This window comes from Coregonus lavaretus (genome assembly GCF_964263955.1).
Source record: "Coregonus lavaretus genome assembly, chromosome: 16".
NCBI classification, from domain to species: domain Eukaryota; kingdom Metazoa; phylum Chordata; class Actinopteri; order Salmoniformes; family Salmonidae; genus Coregonus; species Coregonus lavaretus.
Genome location: NC_140003.1, coordinates 37,992,210 through 38,011,957, shown reverse-complemented (window position 1 = coordinate 38,011,957; position 19,748 = coordinate 37,992,210). Strand labels below are relative to the sequence as shown.

Here is a 19,748-nt window from a genome sequence, read left to right as displayed (position 1 = left end):
GCTCTCTCTCATTCTCTCTCTCTCTGTGTGTCTCTCTGTGTGTCTCTCTCTCTCTCTGTCTCGCTCCTCTCTGTCTCACTCTCTCTCTCTCTGTGTGTGTCTCTCTCTGTCTGTGTCTGTATGTCTGTCTCCTCTTCTTCTCTTCTCTCTATCTCTGTCCCCCTCTCTCTCTCTCTCTCTCTCTCTCTCTCTCTCTCTCTCTCTGTGTGTCGCTCTCTCTCTCTCTGTGTATGTCTCTCTCTCTCTCATTCTCTTTCTCTCTCTCTGTGTCTCTCTCTCTCTCTCTGTGTGTGTCTCTCTCTGTGTCTCTCTCTCTCGTCTCTCTGTGTGTCTCTCTCTCTCTGTCTCGCTCTCTCTGTCCCTCTCTCTCTCTCTGTCCCTCTCTCTCTGTCTCTGTCTCTCTCTCTCTCTGTCTCTGTCTCTGTCTCTGTCTCTGTCTCTCTCTCTCTCTCTCTCTCTCGTCTCTGTCTCTGTCTCTGTCTCTCTCTCTCTGTGTGTCTCTCTGTCCCTCTCTCTCTCTCCCTCCTCTCTCTCTGTCCCTCTCTCTCTCTCTGTCCCTCTCTCTCTCTCTCTCTCTCTCTCTCTCTCTCTCTCTCTCTCTCTCTCTCTCTCTCTCTCTCTCTCTCTCTCTCTCTGTGTGTGTGTGTCTGTCTCTCTCTCTCTCATTCTCTTTCTCTCTCTCTCTGTGTGTCTCTCTGTGTGTCTCTCTCTCTCTGTCTCGCTCTCTCTGTCTCAATCTCTCTCTGTCTCTCTCTCTCTCTGTCCTTCTCTCTCTCTCTGTCTCTGTCCTTCTCCTCTCTGTGTCTCTCTCTCTCTGTGTCCCTCTCTCTCACACTCTCTGTCCATCTCTCTCTCTCTGTCCCTCTGTCTCTCTCTTGTGTCTCTCTCTCTCTCTCTCTCTCTCTTGTGTCTCTCTCTCTCTGTGTCTCTCTCTCTCTCTGTGTGTCTCTCTCTCTCTCTGTGTGCCGCTCTCTCTCTCTCTGTCCCTCTCTCTCTCTCTCTCTCCCTCTCTCTCTCTCTGTCCCTCTCTCTCTCTCTCCCTCTCTCTCTCTGTCCCTCTCACTCTCTCTCTCATTCTTCTTCTCTCCATGTCTCTGTCTGTATGTCTGTCTCTCTCCTCTCTCTCCCTCTGTCTCTCTCTGTCCCTCTCTCTCTGTCTCTGTCTCTCTCTCTGTCCCTCTCACTCTCTCTCTCATTCTCTTTCTCTCCATGTCTCTGTCTGTATGTCTGTCTCGCTCTCTCTGTCCCTCTCTCTCTCTCTGTCTCTCTCTCTCTCTGTCTCTGTCTCTGTCTCTGTCTCTCTCTCTCTCTCTCTCTCTCTCTCTCTCTCTGTCTCTGTCTCTGTCTCTGTCTCTGTCTCTGTCTCTCTCTCTCTGTGTGTCTCTCTGTCCCTCTCTCTCTCTCCCTCTCTCTCTCTCTGTCCCTCTCTCTCTCTCTGTCCCTCTCTCTCTCTCTCTCTCTCTCTCTCTCTCTCTCTCTCTCTCTCTCTCTCTCTCTCTCTCTCTCTCTCTCTCTCTGTGTCTGTCTGTCTGTCTCTCTCTCTCTTTCTTTTTCTCTCTCCCTCTCTCTCTGTTCCTCTCTGTCCCCCCTCTCTCTCGCTGTGTCTCTCTCTCTGTGTCTCTCTCTCTCTCTCTTTCTCTCTCCGTCTCTCTCTCTCTTTCTCTCTCACTCTGTCTCTCTCTCTCTAGCCCCCCCGGGTGTTTCGGCTGAGGAGCGGTCAGATACTCCAGACAGCATTGCCTCATCCTCGTCTGCCGCCCCCCAGCCCGGAGTGCACCCCCAGCCACAGACCCCCTACGCAGGGATGCAGCAGGGACCCCCAGCAGCCATGGACGGTTAGGAACACACACACAGTAACAATTACCATTAGCACAAGACCATATCTCTGCATGAGTGAATATATGTAGGAAAATGTGTGGCCTGAAGAAGTGTCCAGTACGAAACAGCAGCACCTGTGGTGTCTGAATGGTTTATAATGGCTGTTAATGACCCTGGAAACACGCATCACATAACCATGAAAAGTTAGGTGTGTATTCAGGGTGGGCCAGTGTAGCCATTGGGGGGTTTAACACCTCCAAATATCTGAGGTTCACTGAGATCCCAAAAAAACTGTGAGTGTGTTGTCTTGTCAAGACGGTAGAGCGAGTTTACCCCAAGACGGTTACCCGAGGTCAGTTTGTGCTTTAAACTGATCTTAGGCCTGTGCTTAAGGGCAGCCTCCATTCAGTTCATGTGTTGTGGTACACTTCTCTGGCGTGGCAGCTTTGGGCCCTTCTGTTCCAGTAGTGTTGTCACAGTCCCTACCTCAGACCGATGTCCCAGTCCACTGCCCTGCAAATGGCATGTTGTTTTTCTGCTCTTATTTCCACCTTGTCCTCTACAGACATTTAGAACTTGATGAGTGAGTCAGTGTCACGATGGTTTCATCCAGATGATTTTCACTGCTCAGACTTGTCCACAACCACAAACGTGAGGAATAGGTTGTCCTACTTAATCGTTTGTGTCATGCTGTTGGAAATTAAATCTAATGGAAATCACAACTGCCATCTTAAAAGGATATTTATTAACCTCTTAAGGATCGGACCCTTTTTTCAATTTCAGCCTAAAATGACATACCCAAATCTAACTGCCTGTAGCTCAGGACCTGAAGCAAGGAAATGCATATTCTTGATACCATTTGAAAGGAAACACTTTGAAGTTTATGTAAATGTGATATTAATGTAGGAGAATATAACACATTAGATCTGGTAAAAGATAATACAAACAAAAAAACATGCGTTTCCAATTTTTTTTTTTTATCATCTTTGAAATTCAAGAGAAAGGCCACAATATAATATTGTAGTTTAGGCACAATTTAGATTTTCGGCCGCTAGATGGAAGCAGTGTGTGAGCAAAGTTTCAGATTGATCCATTGAAGCATTGCAATGCTGGACTATTTTGAATCAAGTCTGCCCAAATGTGCCAAATTGGTCAATTGATACATTTTCTAGTACATAACTATAAAGAACATACAAAAATGATATGGTAATACAAAATGTAAGTTTACACACTCCCAGGAATGTCATGTAGATCGTTAGCTTATACACTAACTTCCACACATCTAGATGTCCGGGCGGGGTGGGTGTGGAGCCAGAGACAGCAGGGGTTCCAACTGTAGAACCCAGTTCCTACATTTGAATATAAAAATGGATTTTATCAAACAAAACTATGCTACATTTTATCTCTGGGACCCTCAGGATGACAAATCAGAGCAAGATTACTGAATGTACGTACATTATTTACCTTCAGAGGTGAATGTATCAAACCAGTTGCCGTGATAAGTTTTATGTTGTTGTGCGCTCTCCTCAAACAATAGCATGGTATTTTTTCACTGTAATAGCTACTGTAAATTGGACAGTGCAGTTAGATTAACAAGAATTTAAGCTTTCTGCCCATATAAGACATGTCTATGTCCTGGAAAGTTTGCTGTTACTTACAACAGTCATGCTAATCACATTAACGCACGTTAGCTCAACCGTCCCGTATACGGGACACCGATCCCGTAGAGGTTAATGCCTCCATTTTAGTCATGGATGGCTAATTATTGCACTTGGATTGGCCAGTTCCCCAGTCCTGATTCCAGTACAGTATTTTTTACTCTCTGCATATCTACGTGCTGATGTATCTGTAACATAACAGCAACGTAAGACTGTAGATTGAATGTGAATTTCCATGTTCTTACCACAGACACAGAGATCCTGTTCACAGATCTAACTTAATCAACTGTATCAACAGTGTATTCATCGTCATGGCATCCATCTAACTCTTAACGTATTGTCCCCTCTGCTGTCTCCACTCCACCATGAACACTCTATAGTTCTAAAAGGGAATGTCATCAGAGATAAATGAACGAGGGATCTGATCAGACAGAGGTGGAGAAATAAAAGAACAAGGCGTCATCCCCCTCTAGCTGCGAGCCACTCTGCGGTCCTGTTTAGGGGGAAATGGTTTTCTGTGTTAATCTTGCGTTCCCAACCGGACCGGTACTTCCCTGAGATTTTCCTCTAGGACCTACTGGTTATTCCCATAATGGTGGTGTTCTGGAATCAACACAGAGCCTCCTCTACGACCTACTGGGTAATCCCATAATGGTGGTGTTCTGGAGTCAACAGAGATGTGCACTGCTGACAAAGTAACTCTCTTACCAGATAACGAGGTGTGCTCTAGGGTTTGGCATCTCAGTATACGAGACACAGACCGACACAGGAAGGGAGGGGACAGAGGAACATGTTGTGAGTCAGTCTTGTTATTGAGCTACCTCGTTATTTTAGATGTGATGTTTTGTCATTGGCAGGCACGGCTTTTGGCTCTCCGTAGCCTCCTCCATCCCTGGAGACGTCTCTGTTTTCACCCAGAGAGACCCATAACCAGCTCGCAGACAAAACCACACCACAGGATCCAAACCACAGCTGGTACACACACACACACACACACACAGTATGCTCGTTGAGCTGTGGCTTGACCACAGAGGAACCATACCAGGGCCTCCAAACCACACCTGGAACAAAGAGAGTGCGGTTCCACATGGTGTTGGTTTGACCGTGTTCCCCAGACCAGCTCTGTGGTTTTGGCTCGGTCAGGGTTCAGGCTTCTCCAAGAGGTTTGGGTTGAGTTTAACAGAGCCAAGACACCCCTAAGAGTCTAACGTTACACAGGCATTCTTCCTTACATCTTACTTATTCAACTCAGTGGTACCCTTTATATTCCAGACCCTTGCACTTTGTGCTGGTTAATCGTTTTAGTTTGTCCATAAATGACTGTGCGGTTAAATAACGGTCACTGGCTGTTACTAGGTTCAGTGTGACATCGCTGACCGTGCGGTTGGCTGGTCGTCTTCTGGACGTCCTCATGAGTTCATCATCCTCTCGTCTTTTCCTCCCTCTGCTCATCCCTCCATCCGTTCCGCTCTATCTCCCAGACTTCCAGGGAAGAGAGAGGCTCTGGGCTGCAGCTGGTGGCCAGACGGCCACTGCAGGGAGACGTTTTCCCCTATCACAACGCTCTGAGAGAGAGAGAGACTGTCTCAGTTGAAGACTGATTATCGTTGACCAGGAACAGTGCACTCCTGCCAACATGTTGGGAATGAACACGTTCATTAAGGTGTAGTGCCTTCACAATATGCACAGAGAGGACTTCTTTTTGTTTTGTACACTGTGTATATCAGACGATTATCAATCTTAGAGGTAGGAGTGTTCTGTGTGTGAGAGAGAAACAGAGTTCTAGCACCACTGCACAGACGGTATCTTTTGATGCTTTATCAGATGGAATTCCTCTCCAGCTAGAGAGTTGCCTGTCAGATGTATTACAATGTAAACGTACTTTTAATCCGTCTGTCTGCGTATTTCAAGGCATGGCATATGGGGGTGTAGCGAGATACCCAATGGGCTGGACGATTCTCTTCTCATCACTCATCTTGGGGGAAAAAAGAGGAAATCAGTCAATCCGCCATCATTAACACAATGGAAAAAATCTAATGATTTATTATTGAAATAGCATGGGCGACCAAGAAAAACAAATCTATGCAATTTAAGGCCAAGTGGCAAACAATAATGCAGGCACTAGGGATGGGGGTGTGAGCATGCTGGTCTGGCAGAGATGTAGTCATTGTTTGTGTGCATCTGTAAGTTGTTGTTCGTATGTATAAGTTTGTATATAGAGTAAGAATTAAATAAAAAATAGGAATACCTCTCCATCACGGTTGACAACTCCACAGTGTCCCCCTTCCAGAGTGCAAAGAACCTTGCCGTGACCCTGGACAACACCCTGTCGTTCTCTGCAAACATCAAAGCAGTGACTCGCTCCTGCAGGTTCATGCTCTACAACATCCGTAGAGTACGACCCTACCTCACACAGGAAGTGGTGCAGGTCCTAATCCAGGCGCTTGTCATCTCCCATCTGGACTACTACAACTCGCTGTTGGCTGGGCTCCCCGCTTGTGCCATCAAACCCCTGCAACTTATCCAGAACGGTGCAACCCGCCTGGTGTTCAACCTTCCCAAGTTCTCCCATGTCACCCCGCTCCTCCGCACACTCCACTGGCTTCCAGTTAAAGCTTTCATCCACACAAGACCATGGTACATGCCTACGGAGCAGCGAGAGGAACTGCCTACCTACAGGCTCTGCTAAAACCCTACACCCCAACCTGAGCACTCTGTTCTGCCACCTCTTGGCCCTCCCACCCCTATGGGAGGGCAGCTCCCGCTCAGCCCAGTCCAAGCTCTTCTCTGTCCTGGCACCCCAATGGTGGAACCAGCTTCCCCCTGAAGCTAGGACAGCAGAGTTCCTGCCCATCTTCCAAACCATTTGAAACTCCTAAGTTCTCCCATGGGCTGAGCAGAAGCTGCCCTGTTTTATGGACTCTTAACCAACCGTGCTATTTTGTGTGTTTTTTTCGCATTGTTTGTAACTTATTTTGTTGCTGCTACCGTCTCTTATGACCGAAAAGAGCTTCTGGACATCAGAACAGCGATTACACACCTTGAACTGGACTAATAATTTTTCTTTAATGAGTCGGACGAGAGGGATTTGCTCCAGACACCCGACAGGGCCCTCATCCCCGTCATTCGCAGTAGAAAGAAAAGGAGATATCGGGGTGCTTGGTAAGGAGCCGGCGACGAGTGGCTAATCTGCCTTTGCCATCGATACTATTGGCCAATTTACAATCGCTTGATAATAAAGTGGACGAACTACAAGCACGTATATCCTACCAACGGGACATTGAAAACGGTAATATCTTGTGTTTCACCGAGTCGTGGCTGAACGAAGACATGAATAGTATGAATACAGCTGGCGGGTTATACACTGTATCGGCAGGATAGAACAGCAGCCTCTGGTAAGACAAGGGGTTGCGGTCTATGTATATTTGTAAACAACAGCTGGTGCACGATATCTAAGGAAGTCTCGAGGTTTTGCTCGCCTGAGTTAGGGTATCTCATGATACGCTGTAGACCACACTATCTACCAAGAGAGTTTTCATGTATATTCTTCGTAACTGTCTATTTACCACCACAAACCGATGCTGGCACTAAGACCGCACTCAATGAACTGTATACGGCCATAAGCAAACAGGAAAACGCTCATCAAGAAGCGGCGCTCCTAGTGGCCGGGGACTTTAATGCAGGGAAACTTAAATATGTTTTACCTCATTTATACCAGCATGTTAATTGTGCAACCAGAGGGAAAAAAAACTCTAGACCACCTTTACTCCACACACAGAGATGCGTACAAAGCTCTCCCTTGTCCTCCATTTGGCAAATCTGACCATAATTCTATCCTCCTGATTCCTGCTTACAAGCAAAAACTAAAGCAGGAAGCACCAGTGACTCAGTCAATAAAAAAGTGGTCAGATGAAGCAGATGCTAAGCTACAGGACTGTTTTGCTAGCACAGACTGGAATATGTTCTGGAATTCATGAGTGCATCAGCTGACACAACAATGTTAGGCCTGATCACCGACAACGACGAGACAGCCTATAGGTAAGAGGTCAGAGACCTGGCCGTGTGGTGCCAGGACAACAACCTCTCCCTCAACGTGATCAAGACAAAGGAGATGATTGTGGACAACAGGAAAAAGAAGAGGACCGAGCACGCCCCCATTCTCATCGACGGAGCAGTAGTGGAGCAGGTTGAGAGCTTCAAGTTCCTTGGTGTCCACATCACTAACAAACTAACATGGTCCAAGCAACTACATATTCGTCGCCAAACCCACTGGCTCCAGGTCATCTATAAATCACTGCTAGGCAAATCCCTGCCTTATCTTAGCTCACTGGTCACCATAGCAACACCCACCCGTAGTCTGCGCTCCAGCAGGTATATCTCACTGGTCATCCCCAAAGCCAACACCTCCTTTGGCTGCCATTCCTTCCAGTTCTCTGCTGCCAATGACTGGAACGAACTGCAAAAATCTCTGAAGCTGGAGACTTATCTCCCTCACTAACTTTAAGCATCAGTTGTCAGAGCAGCTTACCGATCACTGCACCTGTACACAGCCCATCTGTAATTAGCCCACCCAACTACCTCATCCCCATATTGTTATTTATTTTGCTAATTTGCACCCTAGTATCTCTATTTGCACATCATCTTTTACACATCTATCATTCCAGTGTTAATACGAAATTGTAACTATTTTGCACTATGGCCTATTTATTGCCTTACCTCCATAATTTACTACATTCGTACACACTGTATATATATTTTCTGTTGTATTTTTGACTTTATGTTTTGTTTACCCCATATGTAACTCTGTGTTGTTGTTTTTATCGCACTGCTTTGCTTTATCTTGGCCAGGTCGCAGTTGTAAATGAGAACTTGTTCTCAACTGGCTTACCTGGTTAAATAAAGGTGAAATAAAAAAATAAAAAATAAAAAAGCACACCAAGACAGTCGTGAAGAGGGCACGACAAAACATATTCCCCCCTCAGGAGACTGAAAAGATTTGGCATGGGTCCTCAGATCCTCAAAAGGTTCTACAGCTGCACCATCGAGAGCATCCTGACTGGTTGCATCACCACCTGGTATGGCAACTGCTCAGCCTCCGACCGCAAGGCACTTCAGATGGTAGTGCGTATGGCCCAGTACATCACTGGGGCCAAGCTTCCTGCCATTTAGGACCTCTATACCAGGCGGTGTCAGAGGAAGGCCCTAAAAATTGTCAAAGAATCCAGCCACCCTAGTCATAGACTGTTCTCTCTACTACCGCAAGGCAAGCGGTACCGGAGCGCCAAGTCTAGGTCCAAGAGGCTTCTAAACAGCTTTTAATAATAATAATATGCCATTTAGCAGACGCTTTTATCCAAAGCGACTTAGTCATGCATGCATATTTTTTTTTTGTGTATGGGTGGTCCCGGGGATCGAACCCACTACCTTGGCGTTACAAGCGCCGTGCTCTACCAGCTGAGCTACAGAGGACCACAAGCCATAAGACTCCTGAACATCTAATAAAATGGCTACCCAGACAATTTGCATTGCCCCCCCCCCCCCCCCCCTTTTTTACGCTGCTGCTACTCTCTTATTATTATCTATGCATAGTCACTTTAATAACTCTACCTACATTACCTGGACTAACCGGTGCCCTGCACATTGACTCGGTACCGGTACCCCCTGTATATAGCCTCGCTACTGTTTTTTACTGCTGCTCTTTAATTATTTGTTACTCCTATTTAGATTATTTTTTGGGGGGTATTCTTTCTTAAAACTGCATTGTTGGTTAAGGGCTTGTAAGTAAGCATTTCACTGTAAGGTCTACAGCTGTTGTATTCGGTGCATGTGACAAATACAATTTGATTTGATTTGAAACTCTACCTCTTCAAAGAGTATCTTAAACACTCCCACAGCACCCCTCTCCCCAACCTCCTCGCACTTCACTTTTTTCCCCCCTAACTAGCTCTGACTTTGCTGATAGCTACTTTGAGGAGAATGTACTCACTATGACTGTGATATGTGGTTGTCCCACTTAGCTATTGTAAGGTGAATGCACTAACTGATAAGAGCATCTGCTAAATGACTAACGTAAATGTAATACTACCCATATTATCTTCTTTCCTTTCTGAAAACATCCCTAAAAGTATAGAGAAATACAGTGAAGCAATAGCATTCCAGAGAATACTTTTTCCAGCTCTGTTTTGTGTTCAGCTGAAGGGATGTGCAGGCATCCGGTCTCTTTCCATAGAGCCACAGTGATTTCTCTGTCCTCTGGGACTTACATTTACTGAGCGGAGATCAGAGATGAATTCTTATGGCCAATGAGGCCTGACGGCAACCCCATCCATCCCTCCATCACATTACATAACACACGATGGAGAGCAGACAGGAAACCAAGAAGGAGAGAAAGCCAACACACATGCTCGCAAGCACACACTCACACTTTGTGATTTTCACTGGAGCACCATGGTGCTCACATCATTAACCTGTCCTGTTGTTGTAACTGATTGTTGTTGTTGATATGATTCATAGATGCAGTCCTATAGAGCAATATATCTGCTTTCATTGTATTGGCTTTTCACAACCCTGTCTGTCTGTAGTAGAAGAGGTCTTCATTAGTCCACCAGTCCACTGCAGCTCAGACCCTGGTTTTATTTTCCTGTTTTTTGGGTCAGTTTTATTCTGGCACCTTTGTGCCCCAGCTGTTTGGACCTGGGTGTGTTCATTTTCTATTCATCTTTCAGCCACTGGGCTCCCGAGTGGCGCAGCGGTCTGAGGCACTGCATCTCAGTGCTTGAGGCGTCACTACAGACCCCCTGGTTCGATTCCAGGCTGTATCACAACCGGCCGTGATTGGGAGGCCCATAGGGCGGCGCACCATTGGCTCAGCGTCGTCCGGGTTTGGCCGGTGTAGGCCGTCATTGTAAATAAGAATTAGTTCTTAACTGACTTGCCTAGTTAAATAAAAATAAATAAATAAAATGTGTGTGTGTGTGATTTTGGAGTGAACTATCACTTCAATGACTGTTTAATCAGCCTAGTGATAGCCTAGCACAAATGTCCCTGCAGAACTTGTTAGAACTATGTCTAAGCCCAATTCCCTCACAAAGGAGTTCCACAGGGCTCTGTAACGGGCCCTCTCTCAGAGTGGAAAATCAACGCTCTGCTTTAACTGGCACATGAAAAACCAGTGAACCTTACCAGCCTTCCCTCATTATACATTTTGTGTTTGTATTTTTAATACGTAGTCGCCCTACTTTAAATGCCAGGGGCTTTGGGAGTGCGATACGGGCCTTGTAAAGGGAATACACTGGTTGGGCAATTCTTTACATGTTTGCTGAACATGCTGAGACTCACTGGGAAAACTTTAGTTGGCCAACTAACATGCAAAGATAAAAGTCTGTCAGGCAACCTCATGTTAATCAGCTTTAACCTACACAGAAGCAACAATCAAATCTTATTCATACACATGTTTAGCAGATGTTATTGCGGGTTTAGTGAAATGCTTGTGTTCCTAGCTCCAACAGTGCAGTAATATCTAACCACACACAACAAAACACACAAATCTAAAAGTAAAAGAATGGAATATTCATTGCCTGTGGCAAAAGTTTGTCGGTCAGTGTTTTAAGAGGCCCTTGAAGCTCAGCAGTTCAGTCCACATTGTGTGTGTGCGTACTTACGTAGGTACGTGCATGTGTATGTGTCGTTGTGTTTTGAAACGTATAGTTTGCTTTTATTTTCAGACACTCTTAACCACACTCCTCAGTCCACGGTATTGAGAGACTTTCCAGTCTAGACTTTTAATTGTGACATGGACTCGTGACACACACACACACACACACACACACACACAGTTAGACATGTAGACCAGTGAGGTCATGGCTAATAAAAGTTGGGAGGGAAGTGTCTTGTCTACTGACAGATGGACCTGTTTAGACAGACTGCACCCGCTCTGACCCAACACACACGTCTATCCAAGCAAAAGTGTTTGTGTGTGTGAGAGAGAGTGAGCGAGTGAAAGTGTTTAGCTTGGAGCTGTACAGCTGACTCCAATGTACCATAGACAGTGTCTGGGTGCAGGGCTTTGAGGAACCTGTTCTATTTTAGTGCTTGGGGCTGTTTGCATTAAGACGATCCTGTCTGATTCCATCCAGACACACAGGTGTGTGTGTGTGTGTCTTCCCCAGCAGTCATACTGATGTCCTCCATCTCTCTCTCTCTATCTATCTATCCTCCAGGTCAGATGTACCAGCAGTACCAGTCCCCAGGTGGATATCCTCCACAGCAGCCAGCACCGCAGCAGCAGTACGGCATGCAGTACCCTGGTAAGACAGTGATGACACTTTACCTCAGAAAAGGTCCAAGAAGGACAGGACAGGCTGATCTTATAACAATGGCCCAGAGCTTCACAGGAATGATGCTATGAATGTGAAATGGATTGGAATTAAAAGTTGTACTGTACTTCTCCCCCCAACTCTCACTCACTCTCTCACTCACTCTCAGCAGGATGCACCCCCCAGCCTGGCGCCCCTCAGCCTCAACAACAGCAGCAATTCCAGAACTACTCTGCCCCCACCTCCCAGGCCCCTGCCCCTGCCCCTGGCCAGGCCCCAGCCCCCGGCTTCCAGGGAGGCCAACAACAGTACCCCCCAGGGGCCTTCCCTCCCCAAAACTACACCTCCCAGGCCAACCAGCCTGCTAACTACAGCCTACCCCCCACCTCCCAGCCTGGCCAGGTGTACCAACCCCGTCCCAGCTACACTCCTCCCCCCGGTAGCAATGTTACCCCCCCTCCTGGGGCATCCAACCCCTATGCCCGCAACCGGCCCCCCTTCGGCTCGGGCTACGCCCAGCCTGGCCCTGGGTACCGGTAAAAGAGAAGGAACGGCTAAGGTTATCCACACACACACCCCTCCCCTTTGTGTCCTGGTTGGCTCTGTTTGGCCTTGTTGGCTCTGGTTGGCTTGGGTTCAGTAAACATGGTCTGCTAATCTGTCCATCCGTCCCTCTGTCAGTCCTCAGTCACTGAAGAGTTCATATCCAAAACAAGCTACAACCCCCATCTGATCGTGTGTTTGTGTTCTGTCTCGACCCCACCACCACACCCATGTGCAATGGCTCTGTTATTTGAAATACAATGTTCCCTACCCTCACTCTCCACCCTATGTGTCTATCATCGTGAACATCAGGGTGGGCTCAATTTGAATTGAAGGAAGTCAATTAAGGAAGTAAACTAAAATGTACAATTCAATAATTTTAAAAAGGCATTTATTTTCAATGACTTTTCAATAAACTGAAAAGTAGAAGCTATTTATTTCAAAAGTGTTTTAAATTTCAAATCACTTCCTGAATTGACTGCCTTCAATTTGAATTGAGCCCAACCCTGATGGACATGTAGTCAGTCTGTAAGCACACTCACCTGGGAGACCAAAACAGGCTGGACAGGCTGTCTTATTATTATTTTCATAGACTTTATCTTGCTAGTCTAACAGCTGTAAATGCATCTGTATACGCTGGTCAACAGAGATGATGTTGATTCGTATTGCATTTAACTGATCTTTTGAGGATATAGTTTGCTGAGGAGACATCTATGAGACTAATAGTGTTCATCTCTTTTTTTCTTACTCGTTTTCATCACAGCCATGTTGGTATTATGACGTGTCATGGAGTCGGCCCCTCGGTTGAGAACAATATGGGAGGTGTAGTTTTGACCTTCCAGAAGGATCCTACCATGTTTAGCCTCATAGATCACCACCTTATGGTTTATTGCTCTCTCTTTCTCATCAATTTTTTACCTCACTGGTTTGTATTAATATATCAATCAGATTTTCCACCTTGAAGTGACATTTAGTTGTTTATGTATAAACTGTAACATTTTCTCTAAAACCTAATAAAGGCTTTGAAACCTTCAAGTATTGTCTGTTTGTTTTGATTCCCTCCCTCCTTCCCTCCTTCTCTCCCTCTGTCCCACACACTGTGGTTTGTGAGTTCACGGCTCCGTGTTGAGCTTGGCTTCCGAGAGCCTTTCGTATCCCACCAGAGTGGATTTGGAAAAGTGTGGTAATGCTGCTGTTGCTATTTGTTTTCCTAATTGGGCGTTGTGGTTGGCTGGGACGTGTGGTGAGGGAGTGTGTAGTAGGTCCCTCAGCTCTGCCTGTCCGCAGTCAGAACTAATGGGCAAAAGTGTGTTGAAGATTTAGGTGTGTGTGTATGCATGCGTGCGTGCGTCAACTTGCTAATGCTATGACCATATGAACACCACACATTCAGATGTGCACAATGCATTTACAACAAATCGGAGTCGAAGCAGCAGTAAAAAAAAGAACCATACACATAAGAATGTATTGTTGAAAATAGATACAGGAAATATACATTATATTTATACAATGTTCCCTACCCCCACCCCCCATAAAAAATAAAAAGGTGGTTGTCCCACTGGCTATCATAAGTTGAATGCACCAATTTGTAAGTCGCTCTGGATAAGAGTGTCTGCTAAATGATGTAAATGTAAATATGTAGTAGTATATAGTATATATGTATACAGGTTGTACATATCTGAAATAATCTATAAACACTTTCCCCGAAAAATTAGGATTGAAAATACAACTGCAGCCATTTGTGAGCAACTGTACAAAATGTTAAATGTAATCTTCCTTTGGTTGTTTTCACATTTAAAAGAAGCCTTTATGTGCATGTTTTATCATATTTAAACTCAGAAGAACAGGTTGTGCTAAACAAAACTGTAGCAAAACATTACAAGGCTAAAGACAAAGGGTTTTGTCAGTGAGGGGAAATGTTCCAAATGGTGTAGGTAGAAATGTAATGTATAGAACTGACACAATTCCTCATTCTACAAACACAATACATTACATCTGAACATTCTGCAATGTTGCACCCCGCTAAACACGCTCTAGAGGTGGACAATTGGAGTCACTTGCAATGAGCATCGGACCACATCCACGTAACGTATTCCTGGTAATCATTCTCCAAATTGAAATGACTCGAGATGAGCTGAAGTTAGAAATGTGTTGAAGATGAGATAACACATAGCGTCTCCTTATGCTGTTCATTCCAACTGAGTGAATCCCAGTATCTGATGATGTTCTCTCTTAAGATTTGGACATTCATTGGCTACAGAATACATTCAGGTGTTTTTCCAAGTGATTGACAAACCTGCAGTCAGTGGACCCGCCTTGCTTTGTAAACTTAACGTTGAGACTTGATGGGAGTTCAGAAATATTGTTCTTTCTCATCATATACATATATTTAATACTTTCATATTGTGCAAACCGCAACAGTTAATCCCACAGGATCAATCAAGAAAGGGTATTGAGTGTGTGTGTGTATGAGTGAAAATGAATGCTTTTGTGTCATAGCAACCCTTTTAGCACACTGGCCAATAGAAACCACAAGGTACATGAATAACAACTGCTTGATAAATAAAATCATACACATTATTACATTTTTAGGGAGCCAGCTTCCCAACAGTTTCCGGTGTTCATATTTAATGAAGCACTCTGAAAAACCTTTATCAACTTCTTTTCCATGTTTACAGGTTTTGAGTATTTTCTCATGTTGTCGTGTTTGATAAATAGTGAGATGAGACTTAAGGAAATATGACAAATTTGCCTAACAGAGTTCCGTGACACAGTATGATCCTATATACTTTTATACAATGGAATGTGGGCTGTTGCCATCTGACAGATAGACAGACAGAAAGGCGTGTCTCCATGGTAACAGAGAAGCCCACCTCCCCTCAGTCCTCCTTTCACCCTTGTAAGATAATCCTTCTTTCAGTCAGGCATCTTCCTGGCCACCTCCTTGATGGAGAGGTCTTACCATTTCCCAGGTATGGGTGTTCCGCACTCGTACCAGCCGACGTAGGTGGCGTGCGAGTTCCCTCCGATCTCGCCGAAGTTGACCGGTTCCTGACGCATAGCCCGGTAGAAACCTGAGACATGAGAGCAGAGGGAATATGAGAACCCTTCTTTTACAAATGGTTTGGAATGTGAATGGTCTTATAACATAGTCTAGAGATCAGTGTTTCCCATAGTTAACCCTGAAACAGCAAACTTCAGTAGTCATTGAAAAGTGACCAAGAACCGTGGTCATGGACACCTGTACAAGTGGTTCTCTCCCACTGATCTTTCTAATGTGTCCCCGTAAATGGCCCAGTGCTCTACCTGATCGGCTGGGTAGCTGGTCGGCCAGTTTCTGGCTGCCTGTTCGTCCGTCCAGGAAAGAATCTACAAACTGGCAGTGGTCCTCCCCATGACCAGTCTGGTCCCCGATGTTGTAGAACTTGCCTGCACAGGGTCAGAGGTCGAAGGTTATGGGTCTGTGTGAGGTTATAGGTTCAATCATTTTTGTTAGTTACACCTCATTCAAAATTCCAATGTAGCCTATAAACTCTTTATAGACGTACTACACAGAGACAAGGTAACGTAGACACAGTAAAACATAGACATACACTGAGTATACAAACATTAGGAACACCTTCCTAATATTAAGTTGAACCCCCCCTTTTGCCCTCAGAACAGCCTCAATTCGTCAGGGCATGGACTCTACAAGGTGTCGAAAGTGTTCTACAGGGATGCTGGCCCATATTGACTCCAATGCTTCCCACAGTTGTGTCAAGTTGGCAGGATGTCCTTTGGGTGATGGACTATTCTTAATTTACACACAGGAAACTGTTGAGCATGAAAAACCCAGCAGCGTTGCAGTTCTTGACAAAAACTGGTGTGCCTGGCACCTGCTACCATACCCCGTTCAAAAGCACTTACATCTTTTGTCTTCCCCATTCACCCTCTGAAAGGCACACATGACCAATCCATGTCTGATTTGTCTCAAGGCTTAAAAATCATTCTTTAACCTGTCTCCTCCCCTTCATCTACACTGATTTAAGTGGATTGAACAAGTAACATCAATAAGGGATCATACACTCTTAGATAAAGGGTTTCAAAAGGGTTCTGCGGCTGTCCCCATAGGAGAACCCTTTTTGGTTCCAGGTAAAACTCTTTTGGGTTCTATGTAGAACCAAAAGGGGTTCTTCAAAGGGTTGCCCTATGGGGACAGCCAAATAACCCTTTTTAGTTCTAGATAGCACCTTTTTTTCTAAGAGTGTAGCTTTCATCCGGATTCACCTGGTCAGTCTATGTAATGGAAAGAGCAGGTGTTCTTAATGTTTTGTACACTCAGTGTATACAAACCCTCTTACTATACTATACTGACCGTTGAGCGAGTCGCTCATGTAGATTTTGTATCTAAGGGAGTTGCACAGCTGGATGCCCACAAACTTGCGGTACCAGGTCCTCTTCACGTACTGCTTCCCGTTACACTCCGAGAAGGAATCGGCCTTGAAGGGGAACTGTGTCCAAATAGCAGCTTTACCTGGAGGCAGGAGAGAGAATAGATTTCAGGATTCATATGACACTAGGCACAGAGAACAGGACACAAACTATGGAGGAAAAATGATTGTGAACATGACATACTGAGAGTCCACTCACCTGAGACATTCTCGCTCACCCGAGGGTCCGCTACGGAGAGAAAACATCATTAGTCACACACATCAGTCCATTATTACCGCCTTAATATAGTAATAAACAATACTCGAACATGGACAATTACAGTAAATCTTAAAAACATGGTTCAGATTACCACAAAAACACATCACATTATTCTAGTTAGCACGGTGGCCTGCTGCCCTGATATGGACAGCTACATAGTCGTGTCCCTCCCAGGGTGAAACAGTCTGATTTCACTACAGGGCAAAGAGCCTTTGGAACAATCACTCCTCTTTATCAGTTATCACCACAGGGTTGGAGATCAGTCCAGCCCAGTCCCATCAATCGACTCTTATTACTGTTTGGACACAATATTGCTTTGAATAAAATTAGCTCATTGAGTTCTTCAGTGTGCATAACGGATATGATATTTTATTTTATTTTTTATTTTTGTCATTTAGCAGACGCTCTTATCCAGAGCGACTTACAGGAGCAATTAGGGTTAAGTGCCTTGCTCAAGGGCACATCGACAGATTTTTCACCTAGTCGGCTCGGGGATTAGAACCAGCGACCTTTCGGTTACTGGCACTACGCTCTTAACCACTAAGCTACCTGCCGCCCTATGAATCCCAAAATCCAGTCCATCTGTAACTATTATGTGACTATGACGTTGGATCTGTCAAATCGTTGAGCAGCTGCTCTTGATCATTGTCACGAAGCCACACCCTCCCACTCACGTTAGAAGTTTGTAACGAGAAAGTGTAGGCTATATAGAAATAATGACACTCAAACTGAAAATCATTAAACAAAATAATGAAGATTTCAATCATCCTAATCGAGGTGTAGATTACATCTCACATTCCAGTGTTCAAACTTGTTAACAAGGCTGCATGGGATTTCTCTTAATGCGACTCTGTGCAGGCAATGGCAATGTCCGCTTTAGGTACACTGAACAAAAATATAAACACAACATACAACAATTTCAAAGGTTTTACTGAGTTACAGTTCATCATATAAGGAAATCAGTCAATTTAAATAAATTCATTAGGCCCTAATATATGGATTTCACGACTGGGATACAGATATGCATCTGTTGGTCACAGACACCTTAAAAAAAAGGTGGATCAGAAAACCAGTCACTATCTGGTGTGACCACCATTTGCCTCATGCAGCACGACATCTCCTTTGCATAGAGTTGATCAGGCTGTTGAATGTGGCCTGTGGAATGTTTTCCCACTTGGAGTGAACTGGAACACGCTGTCGTACAAGTCGATCCAGAGCATCCCAAACATGCTCAATGGGTGACATGTCTTGTGAGTATGCAGGCCATGGAAGAACTGGGACGTTTTCAGCTTCCAGGAATTGTGTACAGATCCTTGCGACATGGGGCCGTGCCTTATCATGCTGAAACATGAGGTGATAGCGGCGGATTAATGGCACAACAATGGACCTCAGGATCTCATCACGGTATCTCTGTGCATTCACATTGTCATCGATAAAATGAAATTGTGTATGTTGCCCATACCATAACCCCACCGCCACCATGGGGCACTCGGTTCACAACGTTGACATCAGCAAACCGCTCGCCGACAAGACGCTGTCTGCCTACAGCCCAGTACAGTTAAAATGGAGATTCATTGATGAAGAACACACTTCTCCAGCATGCCAGTGGCCATCAAAGGTGAGCATTTGCCTACTGAAGTCGGTTACGACGCCAAACTGCAGTCAGGTCAAGACCCTGGTGAGGACGACGAGCACGCAGATGAGCTTCCCTAAGACAGTTTCTGCAGTTTGTGCAGAAATTCTTCGGTTGTGCAAACCCACAGTTTTATCAGCTATCCGGGTGGCTGGTCTCAGACGATCCCGCAGATGAAGAAGCCGGATGTGGAGGTCCTGGGCTGGCGTTGTTACACGTGGTCTGCGGTTGTGAGGCCGGTTGGACGTGCCCAAAATCTCTAAAACAACATTGGAGGTGGCTTATGGTAGAGAAATGAACATTCAATTCTCTGGCAACAGCTCTGGTGGACATTCCAGCAGTCAGCATGCCAATTGCAAGCTCCCTCAAAACTTGAGACATCTGTGGCATTGTAAAAGAGGCCTTTTATTGTCCCCAGCACAAAGTGTACCTGTGTAATGATCATGCTGTTTAATCAGCTTCTTGATATGCCACACCTGTCAGGTGGATGGATTATCTTGGCAAAGAAAAATGCTCACTAACAGGGATGTAAACAAATTTGTGCACAACAATAAGCTTATTGTGCATATGGAACATTTCTGGGATCTTTTATTTAACCTCATGAAACATGAGACCAACACTTTACATGTTGCGTTTATATTTTAGTTCAGTGTATAATGGCAGGAACCACTTGTGGATTTAACAGCTCTAACGCAGTTCCACCTCCGACACCGCCAAAACAACCGCTATGCGGATGTCGGCTAAAGTGGATCTGATTGAATAGAGCCCTGAACCTAACTATGACCAGTATGATCAGGTCGCCAAGACGAAAAAGGCATGTTGGAGTCATTAACAACGGTCTCATTGCACACCTCTGACATGCTAGACCACGGTAATAGTGAGCAGCTAATTACTTACAAAGGCTAAGCTTTCAATTTTTTTACATTTTAGTCATTTAGCAGACGCTCTTATCCAGAGCGACTTACAGGAGCAATTAGGGTTAAGTGTCTTGCTTAAGGGAACATCGACAGATTTTTCACCTAGTCGGCTCGGGGATTAGAACCAGCGACCTTTCGGTTACTGGCACAACGCTCTTACCCGCTAAGCTACCTG

General features: G+C 45.2%; 2 protein-coding genes across 4 annotated transcripts in view; one reads left to right on the top strand and one right to left on the bottom strand.

Annotated features, from left to right (window-relative positions):
- Window positions 1-13,369, top strand: part of LOC311143627 (protein TFG-like) — a 58,083-nt gene extending 44,714 nt beyond the window's left edge. Inside the window, exons 6-8 of one of the 3 annotated variants that reach the window (XM_084179490.1) lie at window positions 1,689-1,835; window positions 11,696-11,782; window positions 11,961-13,369. In XM_084179490.1, coding sequence (XP_084035616.1) covers window positions 1,689-1,835; window positions 11,696-11,782; window positions 11,961-12,331 — 605 coding nt within the window. In that variant the 3' untranslated portion in view covers window positions 12,332-13,369. The remainder of the gene's footprint in view (window positions 1-1,688; window positions 1,836-11,695; window positions 11,783-11,960) is intronic. The other 2 variants (XM_084179491.1, XM_084179492.1) reach the window with 2 other exon arrangements.
- Window positions 13,370-13,771: 402 nt separating this feature from the next.
- LOC311143491 (target of Nesh-SH3-like) overlaps window positions 13,772-19,748 on the bottom strand; it is a gene marked incomplete at its 5' end in the record, with an annotated part of 72,248 nt that continues 66,271 nt past the window's right edge. Inside the window, 4 exons of the mRNA XM_084179318.1 lie at window positions 13,772-15,408; window positions 15,641-15,763; window positions 16,689-16,847; window positions 16,964-16,993. Coding sequence (XP_084035444.1) covers window positions 15,293-15,408; window positions 15,641-15,763; window positions 16,689-16,847; window positions 16,964-16,993 — 428 coding nt within the window. The 3' untranslated portion in view covers window positions 13,772-15,292. The remainder of the gene's footprint in view (window positions 15,409-15,640; window positions 15,764-16,688; window positions 16,848-16,963; window positions 16,994-19,748) is intronic.